The sequence below is a fragment of the Prionailurus bengalensis genome, chromosome A2 (genome assembly GCF_016509475.1).
Source record: "Prionailurus bengalensis isolate Pbe53 chromosome A2, Fcat_Pben_1.1_paternal_pri, whole genome shotgun sequence".
In the NCBI taxonomy this organism is placed as follows: domain Eukaryota; kingdom Metazoa; phylum Chordata; class Mammalia; order Carnivora; family Felidae; genus Prionailurus; species Prionailurus bengalensis.
Genome location: NC_057348.1, coordinates 57,290,268 through 57,304,019, shown reverse-complemented (window position 1 = coordinate 57,304,019; position 13,752 = coordinate 57,290,268). Strand labels below are relative to the sequence as shown.

At 49.4% G+C, this 13,752-nt stretch overlaps 1 protein-coding gene across 1 annotated transcript; it reads left to right on the top strand.

The window, feature by feature from the left end:
- The first annotated feature begins 1,112 nt into the window (after positions 1-1,112).
- LOC122487585 (serine/threonine-protein kinase MARK1-like) lies at positions 1,113-2,390 on the top strand. The gene is made up of 2 exons (XM_043588270.1): positions 1,113-1,806; positions 1,909-2,390. Exons 1-2 carry the CDS (start codon positions 1,444-1,446, stop codon positions 2,368-2,370), a joined length of 825 nt encoding a protein of 274 aa, XP_043444205.1. The 5' UTR covers positions 1,113-1,443; the 3' UTR covers positions 2,371-2,390.
- Positions 2,391-13,752: the final 11,362 nt, after the last annotated feature.

Here is a 13,752-nt window from a genome sequence, read left to right as displayed (position 1 = left end):
GTGTCCAAAAGCATAGATGAATAATTAGGTTTTTAAATATATCAGTCTCTTAACATAGAGAACAAAAAGTAGAGCTACAGACCAAAGTCATAACAGTACTAGCGTTCATAGTTGTCTGTCTGTTTACTTTTACCGGAGATTATTTCTTCAGAAGGCTTCGAGTTACTTGTTCAGTGCCCTTTCATTTCAACCTGAAGGACCCCCTTCACTGCAGGGCCGGTCTAGTCATCAGGGCAAGGCTTTCAGCTTTGGTTGATCTGGGAATGTCTTCATTTCTTCCTCATTTTTGGAAGGACAGTTTTCCCAAATGTAGGATTCTTGGTTGACAGCTTTTTTCCTTCAATGCTTTAAACACATCAACCCATGCCTTCTAGCCTCCAAGGTTTCTGATGAGAAATCTCCTCACAACCTGATCAGTGAAAATATGATGAAAAGCAATCTTCCTCTGAGCTTTATAGATGTTAATAATGAGCCTTATCGTGTTTTACACAACACAACATTTCCTTATATGTTGTAGCACCATTTTGAGACCAGGAACTGGGTATTTTAAGTGTAGACATTACGAGGTCGATACAAGCCAAAATTACAGTTTTCTAAACTTGAACTGAAAGGCCACTGAACCATCTTATAGATGTTTATTTCTAACAAAGTAAATATCAATCTTGAAAAGCCCACACAAACAAACAAAAAGCCCATTGGGGGGTCTTTTTTTTTATTGAGTAAAGGGGTTTTGGGAATAAAAAGTGAGGAAACCACTGTGGTCTCAGACATCCCCAGCCATGATTGCACAATTGGCCCATTTCTTGCTGTGCCCTCACAAAGCCCCATTGTGAAGTCATGGCAAGACCTGTCTATATAAGACCCTGGCTCGGCTGGGTGTTTGGTCTTTACAGCCCAGGAAGCTTTGGTGACCTGTCGGCCTTTGACCCTAGCTAGTTTGATTTCAACTTCTCTTTTTTTCATTTTGTTTATTTTTTTATTTTCATTTTTCTTTTTTCTCTACTCCTTTTCTCTCCCAATTTTTTTTGCCTTTTTCTGTTTTTACTTTTTTCTTTTTTTCTCCTTTTTTAGTTTTTCTTTTTCTCAATTTTTCTTCGTTTCCTCCCTTCATTTTCTTTGTGTGTGTGTGTGTGTGTGTGTGTGAGTGTGTGTGTGCGCGTGTGTGTTTTTCATTTGTTTTTTTTGTGTTAGCGTTTTAGTACAGTTAGTATAGTTCATATTGTTAGTATAGTTCATATTGTTAGTATAGTTCATAAGCATAGTATTGTTAGTATTGGCAAATTTTGTAGGTTGGTATTGTTGGTTAGCATAGTCCGTGTAATTAGCATTATTTAGCGTTAGTATAGTTAGTAGGTCACCATCCTTCAGGGGCGTAAGGCCATTACCGCTGGTGAGGAGGACATCTGTATTTACGAGACCACCAGTGAGGGCAGCGTCGCCACGATGAAGCTGACCCCGCACATCCTAACCGGGAAGCAGTCTGATGTGAAGTTCATCAGGAAAACTCAGAAGGACCCCACTGGCCTCCAGGGACTTTGTCGTGAGGCCCAGAATATGAAGACCTCAAGTCACCCAGGTATTGTCAAGTCACTCGAGGTGATCAACGCCAAGGAAACGTTAGTCCTCCATTCAACATATGTAAGCAGAGACAACCTGTGTGACAATTTTACACACCGTGGCCAAGTGACGGAGGAGGTTCCAGAGAAATTCTGCCAGCTGTTATCGGTTGTGGAGTACTGCCACCAACAAGGTATGATCGGCGGGTATCAGAAGCTGGAGACACTGCTTTTTGGCAAGAAGCTGAAGGTAAAACACACGGGGGTTGGACTGAGCATCCGGTTTGCTGGCTACAAACTCCACACTTTCTGGGACAGCCCCCCTTATTCTGCCCCGCGACTCTTCCTGCAGCAAAGGGAGGACACCCCTTCCGCAAATGCTTGGAGCCTGGGGGTGGTTTGGTACTGCTTGGGCACCGGGTTTGAGCCGTTTGAGGGGGAAGTCTTCTGGGAAGCAGAACGAAATATGGAAAACAGGGAACAGAGTGCCCTGATTTTCATGTCCCTGGAGAGTGAAAACATGTGGTACACGTTAACCACTATCCAGCCCACGATCTACACACCAACCAGAGTCCGCTGCTGGAGCTCCATCGCAACCTGTTCCAGCACAGGCCTGTCCTCAGAGCGGAGTAGTCTGACCTCCGAAGGGACCAGCATCGTGACCACGATTAGCGGGCCCAGATACAACTCACCAGCCACAAACTCCGACACCAGCAGTGAATACAGGCAGCCAGGGAGGATGTCCCTAGAGCCAAAAAATCAGGTTCTCAAACCTCTTGAGAAATTCAAAAATTTATTCAAAAAAAAACAATAAAATAGAACCCCAAAAAATTGCAAATAAATGAGAGCCATAAGAGAGCCACGTGTCCGTGCCTTTATTTTATTTTGTTTTTTAACTTTAACGGGACTTAAATGTTTTGAAACAGAAGGGACAGTGCGAGTGGGGGAGGGACAGAGAGAGAATCCCAAGTCTACTCTGTGCTATCAGCTCGGAGCCCGACGCGGGGTTCCAGCTCACAAAACAGATGGTGACCTGAGCAAGACCAAGAGTGGGACGCTTGGGCCACTGAGGCCCACCCAGGAGCCCCGTCCCTGCGTTTTTTTTTGTTTTTTTTTTAAATTTATTTTTTTTTTCAACGTTTATTTATTTTGGGGACAGAGAGAGACAGAGCACAAACAGGGGACGGGCAGAGAGAGAGGGAGACACAGAATCGGAAACAGGCTCCAGGCTCTGAGCCATCAGCCCAGAGCCCAACGCGGGGCTCGAACTCACGGACCGTGAGATCGTGACCTGAGCTGAAGTCGGACGCTTAACCGACTGTGCCACCCAGGCGCCCCCGTCCCTGCGTTTTAAGTGCAGGGAACGATGCTGAGCTCCAGGAAGCCCAGGGACATGGCACAGGAGATTGGCCAGGGCGACGGGTGGGACCAGATCAGCTTCACAGGCTGGAGGAGTGTGGTGGGATAGTGACCTGCTGGATTTGGAGTTGTAGGAAGCACAAGGTGGAGGTGGTGAAGTTTTGGAGTGATGGGGGGTTCGTGGGTCTGGAGCCGATGGCCAAGGAAGAATTCGTGAAGAAGTCTTTGGTGCAAAAAGGTGATTTTATTAAAGCACGGGGACAGGTCCCATGGGCAGGGAGAGCAGCACTGGCATCGTGACGGGTTAGGGGGAGAGCCAGAGTTCCTTGGAGACTTACTCTAGGACTCAAGGTTCCAGGACCTTGAGGGGCTAGCTGTTGCCACGAATATGCCATTTCTTGCTGTTTAATGAAACCTCAGCCATGAGACCCTTTAGATGGATCTGGGCAGGCCATAAGCGCGGAGGATGATTGCCAGCATATATGTTGCGGGGGTTGAGATGAAGTAGATTTGCAGGGTCCTCGAGGCTGGGATCATGTGAAGCTAAGGTTCTCTTTTGCCCCCACCAAAATGTCATCCTGTCAGACAGCTGAGCTCCTAGAGGGAGGTCACTCTGCCTGTTTCATGGACCTGTCAATGGGCTGCAGGCAGTAAGGGAATTAAGTTTTCATTTGCCTTAGTTTCCCACATGACCACGGCAAGCATTTAAACCCCTTTCCTTTGTTCTTGGGGAGCCAGGAGTGTCCAAGGACTAACACACACATTCCACCTGGGAGGACGGTGCCAGCCTGGATTTTACCCTGAGCCTGCCTTATGCTCCCTCATCATATCCCCCTGCCCCCTGAGCAGTTTTGACCCTGGAATCTTTAGGGTTGCTGCAGGCGGCAGGTCTCATCTTCTGTAGCTTCTTCCTGCTGAGCAAGGGCGTAGAGTTGTCCCTACCTATCTCGGTCAATATGGGTCAGTCAGGGAACATAGAGGGGAGTTATAAAAGGCAGAGGCAGCTGAATCCACCGTGGGCAATGTGTATGAACCTCCTTGAGTAAAAAGGATCGTGTGTTGGCTTGAAGTGATTGCAGTGATGGAGTCTTGGTGCCAGGCAGAGAGACATGGGAGAAAAAGCAGAACAGAATGAGAACCACTAGAAAGATCAGCCCAAATGGAAGTCCTTTGGTAGCTGACGCACCTCCTCCAGTCCAGGAGTTTAACCAATCATTACAGGAAAGGGATTGTTTAAAGCGCCAAGTTGGAGTACTCATGTCAGTGAGAAATCCAGAAATGTTTCTGTGGCCTTCTGGAATGTACACACAGCATTTTGTTTTGATGAGAGTATAAGTTACACCTTGTGCAGCAGTTAGCACATATGCCGTTCTATTTTGTAGAACTGTTTTCTGCAATCGAGTTATGTTCGTATTTAACACTATAATGGTATGTTGAGAGTCATTTAAGTCCTTAACTGTGTAACAAGTGATGTATGTACAGCCATCCTGTAGACTCTGTTTGGTTCAGTAAGCAATCAGCTAATTAATCAGAGGTACTCTTCTGGAACCGAGAAAAACAGGGGTGACTGGTTAGAGCAAATCACAAACTTAGTGTTTCCCAGTGCTGCCAGTGAGATGTTAGATGTCGGGCGGGAAGCATCCTCAGAGGAGAGTGGGAAGAGGCAGCAGGAATGAGGTTGGTCTTTCTGGTTTGTACCTCAAATGTCTGTGGTGGTCCTTTTGAATGGCCCATTGTAAGAAGGACTTGTTAGTAGAACTTGGGGAAAGAGAATGAAAAAGAAAGTTGCCATCATCATAAGAGGTGTGAACAAGTGTTCCACAGGTTCACAGGAAGAAGAAGGCACATTCGTGTGCTCATGGATTTCCTGCGAAAGGGGTACAGGTTTCATTTAGATACGGGAGCCCGTGAAAAATGCCCCTGTAACTTGACTGCAGCCCTTTTATTTTGGAGTCAAATCCCGTTGTATTCGACTTTCCATCCTTTGAATAAACCAGGTCTTTTGGGTTTCTATGGGGTAGGTTTCTAGTAACTGTCAGATCAGGTTTAGGAGGGACATGTTTGCATGCTTAGAGATTTATGAATTAACCCAGCCTCAAGTGAAGGATGAATAAACCACTAGCCTCTTTGTCTATTGATAGGTGAATCCATCCCATCTTCCAGTCATTTAAATCATATACCCATGGGGTTATTATTCCCGCAGAATGACAAGCAAGAAGATTGTCCATACCTGTGCTACTGTGACAAAGTTTACCTCGAGTTGTCTAGCTTAGGCAAACAACAAACTTTTAAAGACAATCATAACTAGGATTTACCATCCCTAACGATGCGTTCTTGAAACATAGTTTGTCTCTGTAAAAACCCTCATTTCCAGAGATGGCCAAATCGAGACTAATTCACTCGTAGGACAAGTCCAGCTTTAACAACCTTGGCCCAATTGTTTCCATAAGTTCAGCAAGAATAGCGATGGATCATAAGGATCTTTTCAAATCTGCTCTGCCGGAACCTTTTATCAGGAATCTCCAGACTGAACTTTTTGTAGCCTCTCCGGGCCAGAAGCCAAGCCAGTTACTTCTGTCAGACAGGCCTGCAATATCTGTGGAATTGGGCGAATTCCTCTTCACGAGGTCCCCGAGATATCCTGAGGTTCCTGCCCCTGCCAGGAAGTGACATTCTTGACTCACCTGGGGAGGCTACTGGGAACTCTGGAAGCAAGGTATCGGGTCAACATTTCAAGGGGCTGTATGGCTCCATGTTTCCCAAAGTCAACCTTGGTCCCTTGGAGCTACACGCTCACACCTCTGAGTCTGTGCATGGCTCTCAAATAGGACGTCCCCAAGTCAAACCCTTGGTAAAAATAACCAGTATTTCCAATGGTGTCCCGTTCCAAAGGACTTACGCAAATGAGTACGATTGTCACGAGAGAAAGGATACTCACTGGGAGGGTGTGAATGTCAGAGGGTTTAGGTAGAGAGAAAAGATAAACGCTTCCGCTCACAAAGGAATGCTTGATGACATTTCCGTAGATCATAGCTATCTTAAGAGGAAGTTTCCTTCACCAGAAAGAGCAAACATCGGAGAACCAGCAGTGTCTCTGACAAGAGTCCCAAAACTCTGATCTTCCTCAGTTCGTTCAGTCCCACGTTCCCAACTCTTGTTCAGTTTGATTGCGGCTTTTTAATTCTGAATTCTGGACATTCTTACCCGTTTTCATGTTCATCTTAAAGACATCAAATACCCGTGTTTGTCCACAGAGCCCTTTTTCCGAATCAAGAGGTCCTTAAGGATGCAGCTGACGAGGAAACTCAGTTATTTCTGCGACACATAACACTTCAATAATCAGACTATCAAGTGAGGACCTTATGCCAAAACACTGAAAACTTTAGGAATCGCGTGTAGAGTGGGGGTAGTTGCAACATTTACCCGCGCAGTACAGCCCAAGGTTTACCATCATTTGATAGAGCTTTTCTGAGTAACTTAACATACCAAATGAAAAGGCCTGCCTGGTCAGAAAGACTTCATTTACAATTGAAATCTTGGGAAAGTCTGCTAAAACCTTAGAAGGTTATGAAGCCTGTCCCAAATAGGATTGCAGGTCATTACAAACCTTACAACTTTATTTATTCAACCAAGGTTGAAGGTGGCAATGAGAGATCCTACAGGCAAACGTGTAGCATCATAGAGCTGTTAGCAAAGCCTAGCTCCTTTACCAAGGACACGTTTTCACTTGAGGTCATCAAAGACCTGATCTTTAGAAAGCTTTGGTTCTCCTGGCAGACAACCGAGAAAAAGAACCCTTGTTTCCAAAGCAGACAAACCTTATGTTTAGGAATCAATGCTTGAGCACTTGGTCCTATTTGGAAAAAAAAACCTAGATGTCCAATGAACTTCATCTCCTTTGTCATGCAGACTTGAAAGAAAACTTTAAAGTTTCAGGTTACTGGGGCGCCTGGGTGGCTCGGTGGGTTGAGCGTCGGACTTCGGCTCAGGGCATGACCTCCCGGTCTGTGAGTTTGAGCCTCACGTCAGGCTCTGTGCTGACAGCTCGGAGCCCGGAGCCTGCTTCGGATTCTGTGTCTCCCTCTCTCTCTAGCCCTCCCCCATTTGCTCTCTTTCAAAAATGCATAAATGTTAAAAAAAAATACAGCAACAACGAAACCTTAAAGTTTCATGTTACCAAAGACTTTGAAAGCTATCCTAACCTGTGACAACTTTGAACCAGGCACAACTAACCATTATTTTAAGTCATCTTTGTGCTAACAAATTGCAACCGAGATAAAATGAGCTTCTCTGACCTTTGGTAAACCTTGGTAGAAAAAACGTTTTCTATTTAATGCTGATAAGTCTAAAGACAGGTCCGCCAAACTTAGGTGAGTTTCAACACTGGATTGTTTCACCTGCGTCCACTTAAAAAAAGAAAATCCGTTCGGGATGCCAGTGGGGGGGGGGGATCTGGGGCGGGTGGTCCCAGGGGTGCTCTGGGCTCCTTGACCTGGAGGGTAGGAGAAGGAGCTGGCGGTGCCCGAGGCACTGAGGATGGGATAGGAACCAGGTACTTAGGCCACACCCAAGGTGGTGCAGAAACAGGAGGAGGGGGAGGGGAAGGCAGAAGAGGTGAGGCGCCAGCAGAAGGCAGACAAGGACAATTTCCTGGTTCCAACCTCATCAGCTCTGTCAGAGGCACAGATGCCATGTTTTCTGTTCCCCCAAAGTGGAAATGGGCGATCTGGGTCAGGCCAGAGAAGAGGGGAAAACAAATGGAGTTTTAGCAGCTGCTCGGGAATATTCCTTCAAGTCCCTGTCCCAAGGAAGACTAAGCACACGTGGCTCTAATCATACCTGTGAAGCCGGGAAATAAATGAGGGAGAAGCCCTCACATCTAGTAGGAGGAGGAACAGAGAGAAAGAGTCCGCGTCCCCTTTGTCAGGGATGGCCTGTGTTTCCTCCCTTAACCTGGGTTCTCTTAGGAGGAAGGAGACCTGTTGAGACAATTATCATCGGGTATATCAGGAGGGAGTTTCCTGATCTGGTTCCTGAGCACGTTCCCCAAGGGGCCCCAGGGTCCGGGTAGCCATGAAGGCCTGGAGGTGGGTACCTCTGTCCGTTTACTAAGGCCACACAGTGTTACAGGATCAGTCCTTTCTGCATTTTGCAAGCCCAGTTGTTGCCAGTGGGTTACAAAGGCATCCCAAGGGAGAATCTTTGGAGACTGAGGAGAAGCCCCCATGCTCCTCCCAGAGAGAAAAGTCGGAAGGAAAGAGAGAGAGGCTCCGTTGCCGCTGACCATGCCCCCGACTCCTGGGTGGCACCCCATGCACACAGCATGTCAGAGCTTCCTGGTGTCAACGCTCCCCGAGGCGTCCCTCGAATAAAATCTCCATGACCGCCAACTGGCCGACTGAGGGCTCCTGAAGGAGGGATGCTAGCGTCCCCCCACTTCCCCGTTGCATTCTAGACTGCAGACAGGTGCCTGGCGAATGGACTGAAATACCTTACCCTGAAGGCCGTGCCTGAAAAGGGCCCTGATGGTCATGTCCTGATTCCCTGGTCTTTGAAGAGCATGCCACAGAGGCCAGGCTCCAGGTTCTTGAAGAACCTGCCGTTTGTAACCCACGGAAAACACTAGAAAAGTTTCACAAGGGGGAATCAATTGCCCAGTTTTGTAATTTCAGTAGTAGTTAGTAGAGGACATTGACAGAAAGCAGCACAGGTGGAAATCCATCATGGTCCAAGTGACAGTCCCACCCATAGAGTCTTCACAAGCAACTCCCCTAGGGAACGGTCCCCAGTTGGGTTTTAATTCACTCAGGTACTGGTTCCCGCCGTCTCCCAGTGGAGCTGTTGCGGCCAGAGGTGGCTAGTCCAGAGTTGTGGAGGGGATCGCCTTAGACCCCTGACGAGGAAACCTCACTTGGGAGTCTTAGGCTTCGTGGCTTAGGTGGCTGTCCCGTGCCCTACGCAGACAACGTTGTCTAAGGACAGGAGTGAAGACAGGACATCAAGTTTCTGGATCTCATTACCATCCTGGCCAGGGTACCAACTTGCAGCCAAAGGGCAGGCGCTCTCCTCCCCACAGAGTGGCCGGGGCTAGAGGGTGGCAGCCTGCTCAATCGACAGGAGAGTGTTCCAGTAAGACCACACTCCCCGAAAAGCCCCTGAAATGAGAGTAAAGGAGGAAAAGAGAAAAGTAGAAGCTTGCAGGGTGATTGCCAGCTTCTATCTTGGGGGACTTGAGAGAAAGGAAGCAGACTTCCTCGAAGGAAGGATCCTCGAGGATCCTCGAGGTTGGGATCATGTGAAGCTAAGGTTCTCTTTTGTCCCCCACCAAAATGTCATCCTCGGGTCAGCTGAGCTCCCACAGGGAGGCCACTCTGCCTGTTTCAAGGACTTGTCAACGGGCTGTAGGCAGTAAGGGGATTTATTTTCCACTGGCCTTACTTTCCACACATCACCATGGCAAGCACTTAAACCCCTTTCCTTTCTTCTTGGGTAGCCAGGACTGTCTGGGGTTATCGGACATATTCCAACCAGGGGGGCGGGAGGGGTGCAGTACCGGCCTGTATTTTGCCCTCAGCCTACCTTATGCTCCCTCATCACAGGGCACACCATCATGGTAAGGCCCTCCCGTTTTGCCGACTCCCACGGCCACAGTCCTTCCCCAAACCAGGAGGTACAACAGGTTAGTGGCAGGACAAAAGACTGCCGGCGAGCCCGCTATACCTGCCGAACTCTTCAAAGAGAAGCCGAGGCCCGAAGGGCACCAGGAGACAGAGCACAAGGAAAAAATGCCAGACAGTCTCCCAGCCAGCCTAGAGTCCAGGATCCCCAAAGGGAGCCCAGCCCCCTAGCGGAGCCCTGGAGCCTTCTCCTCCAGCTCCAGTTCAGCGCCGCCCCGCCCCCCCCCCCCCCCCACTGGAGCTCGGGCACATCATCCGGCAGCAACACCCCCAGCACTAAGCTGAGCCCCAGAGGGAACCGACGGGGCCCAGCCTCTGTCATGGGGAACAAGGTCCACCGCCAGTAGTGAATACTGGGAGCCATGGACAATGACCCCAGGATCCCGATTTGGCAACCCGAGCCAAAAGGGACCGGTACGAAGGTTATTCAGATTCTTAGTAACAGCGTTTTGCTATGTGACACCTAAAAAAGGGAATAAAATCATACCCCTTTGACCTTAATAAATATCATCAAATAACACCATTTGAAACCTACACTGAAGGAAGACAGGAAGCTGCACCGAAGGAAGCAGCTGAGCCACAGTCCATGTCTTTATTTTGTTCTCTCACTTTACCTGGGTTTCATTGTATTTGATTATTCTTTTTATCTGTTTATATTGGTTTAATCCATGCCCATTGTAGTTTACAAAGTGAAAAGACAAGTACCTTTGTATACAATATACAGACACAGCGTCGCACAGTGGGGCCCAGGGGCAGGGCAGAGGAGACCACTTTCCCTGGGAACAGAAGTTCTAATGCCAGGAATGGATCTGGGTAGAAGGCTGGGCAGCCAGCCATGCCAGCCCCTGCTTAGGTCAATTCCCATTTCCTGGGTCTCCCCTCTCCCCCCAACTCCTAAAAAAGAGCCCCAGAGATAACACCAAGGATGGGATCCTGTCCCATTGAGCGAGTGCCCACGTCAAGAGAAGAAATATACACCCCTGAACACATAGCACATGGGAAGGGATACCGTTTCAAAAAAATTAAATGAATATTTACTTAGAGAGGGACAGTGCGAGTGGGGGAGGGACAGGGACAGAGGGAGAATCCCAAGTCTACTCTGTGCTATCAGCTCGGAGCCCGACGCGGGGCTCCAGCTCACAAAACTGTGAGATGGCGACCTGAGCAAGACCAAGAGTGGGACGCTTGAGCCACTGAGGCCCACCCAGGAGCCCCGTCCCTGTGTTTTAAGTGCAGGGAACGATGCTGAGCTCCAGGAAGCCCGGGGACATGGCACAGGAGATTGGCCAGGGCGACGGGTGGGACCAGATCCAGAACAGCTTCACAGGCTGGAGGAGTGTCAGTGGGATAGTGACCTGCTGGATTTGGAGTTGTAGGAAGCACAAGGTGGAGGGCCACACCATCATGGTGAGGCCCTTCCTTTTTGCTGACTCCATGAGCCACAGCCCTTCCCCAATCCAAGTTCCAGCCATCTGGGGCGGGGGGGTCTTCTGGGAGGCACCAGGACAAATACCGAGCGGGGAATGCAACTATGTTCTAGTATTTGCGACCCTCAAATGAGAAAACCTTTGGAGGAAATTGATGAGCGTCCACCCAAGCAAGAGAGCAGAGTTCAAAGCCGTTACAAAGGACCGATGGGAAAATATAGGGCAGGAGGAAGGACTCAGTCCTTATGTGGAGCCAGGCCATGACACCGAGGACCCCCGGCTGCCTCAGGTAATGACAGAGCAGAAGGCAAAACGTCCAGGCAGTCTCCCACCAGCCTAGAGCCCAGCCCTCTCCTGGAGCCTCATTCCAGCCTTTTGCAGCTCCAGCATATTCTCAAAGCGGAGCCTTTTGACTTCTGTAGGAACCAGCATCATGAGAACCATTAGCCCGGCCAGGTGTGACCCATTCACCACAGACGCAGACACGCACGGCGAACGCTGGGAGCCAGGGAGCACGTCCCTAGAGCCAGAAAACCGCTGTGTAGAAACTGCATACAGATTGAAAAAAAAGAGTTTTCGAAACAATAAAATAAAACCCAAATGAGAGAGCCAAGGCTCCATGCCTCCATTTTATTTTGTTTTGTTTTGTTTCATTTTCGAAGTTTAAAGCAACTTCAATAAATACTTGTTTGAAAGAGAGGGACAGTGCGAGTGCTGGAGGGGCAGAGAGAGAACCCAAGCAGCCTCTGTGCTATCAGCTCAGAGCCCAATGTGGGGCTCCAACTCACAAAACCATGAGATCACGACCTGAGCAAAACCACGTGTGGGATGCCGAGGGACGGAGGCCCACCCAGGTTCCCCGTCCCTGCATTTTAAGTGCAGCGAAAGATGCTGAGCTCCAGGAAGCCCTGGGACAGGTGCAGGACACTGGCCAGGAGTCGGACCCAAACCCACGCGGGTGTGTGTGATGCAACGTGGGTGCACCGTGTGGACACGGTGGCCTGGGCAAGCAGATACGGTCCCGTGGACAACGGGAATGTGCACACCCCTCAGAGTTCTCTGCAGTGGAATCCCATCAAGAGGGTATCTCGTGTCCGCGGCCTACAAGAGGAGAGGCCACCCGAGCTGCGGGTCTGTCCTTCTGTCCCCAGCTGGGTGAAGCTTTAGAGACTGGGCTGCTTTTCCTGAGGCATCTCTCTCCTCCCCTGCTCTTGTGTTTTTTGTATGGGGAGGAGGGAGGCCGTTATTCCAGATCTTGTAATGAAGTCGATGCCGCAGAAAGGTGTATCACAGATACTCTGTTTGCATCCTCGCCGAACAGAATTGGGGCCGCGCATGTCCCGGTTGGAGGAGTGTGGAGTGATGTAGTCCTAGGGAATTCACCAGAACAACTAAATGGAAAAATCACCTAAGGGACTTGTTGTGGGAGTATTGCAGGGCAGAAATGCAGACTGTGGAGGCGCCTGGGTGGCTCAGTCGGTGAGTGGCCGACTTCGGCTCAGGTCACGATCTTGCAGTTCCTGGGTCCGAGTTCCTCGTCGGGCCCTGCGCTGACGGCTCGGAGCCCGGAGCCTGCTTCAGATCCTGTGTCTCCCTCTCTCTCTGCCCCTCCCCAGCTCTCACTCTGTCTCTGTCTCTCTCAAAAATAAAGAAATGTTAAAACAATTTTTTTTTACAGAAATGTAGAGATTGTGGGGCGCCTGGGTGGCTCAGTTGTTCAAGTGTCCCAATTTAGCTCAGGTCGTGACCTTGCAGTTTGTGGGTTCGAGCCCCGCGTCGGGCTCTGTGCTGACAGCTCGGACCCTGGAGCCTGCTTCGGATTCTGTCTCTCCCCCTCTCTCTGCCCCTCCCATGCTCATGCTCTGTCTCTCTCTGTCTCTCAAAAATAAATAAACATTAAAAAAATTAAAAAAAAAAAAAAAGAAAGCAATGTAGAGATTGTATCCTACCTTCTACACTAACATTGCCCCACATTTTCAGAAGGGCCAAGGGGAACATTTAGGTCCCGTGGCCTATGTTGCTTATGACCAAGACTTCACAACAGGGTAACAAAGTCCTGAGAACCAGCCTGTGTGGGAGTGGAAATGGCGTGGGGGTGGGCCCCCAAAGTAGCTTAGGGGTCCCAAACGTTGCAGCTGAGTCTCCACTGTAATGCAGGAGTCTAGCTTTTCCATGTCCCGCATGGGGAGGGATCCCCCCCCACCACCACCACAGGAACCTGGAGGGTTTTCACACCAAAGGAAGCTGTGCACATGCAGGACAGAGGTGGGGGGAGGCAGGCAGGGGTGGGCGTTTGGAGCAGCACCCCTTATTTCCAGGACCACGCCCACTAGTGCATTTTGCTCTGCATCCCCAAACTTGAATGTCCCCTAGCTCAGGACCTGGGAAGCAGTCTGCTGGGAGCATGGGATGCTCCACCAATGAGACTTTCTCCTGTGAGCTCAGGGCCCCTGGCTGCCTCTGGTCTCCTTAGTCCAAGCGGGTTCTCGGGGACAGTCTTCATGTTCTAAAGAGTGGGGACCAACGTGATGACTTCTGCGACTCAAGACACCTTTGGCTGCAGGTGCACAGTGGGCTCTGGGTGGGGAGCTTCAGAGACAGTCATCGCGTCCCTCAGCGATTTGACACCCCTGGTGGGTTCTCACCTGCTTCCTGAATTATGAAATTACTTCATGCAGCTTGTGTGATGAACAGTCTCTCGTAAAACATGAACTCAGGGTAGAGAGCGGTCAG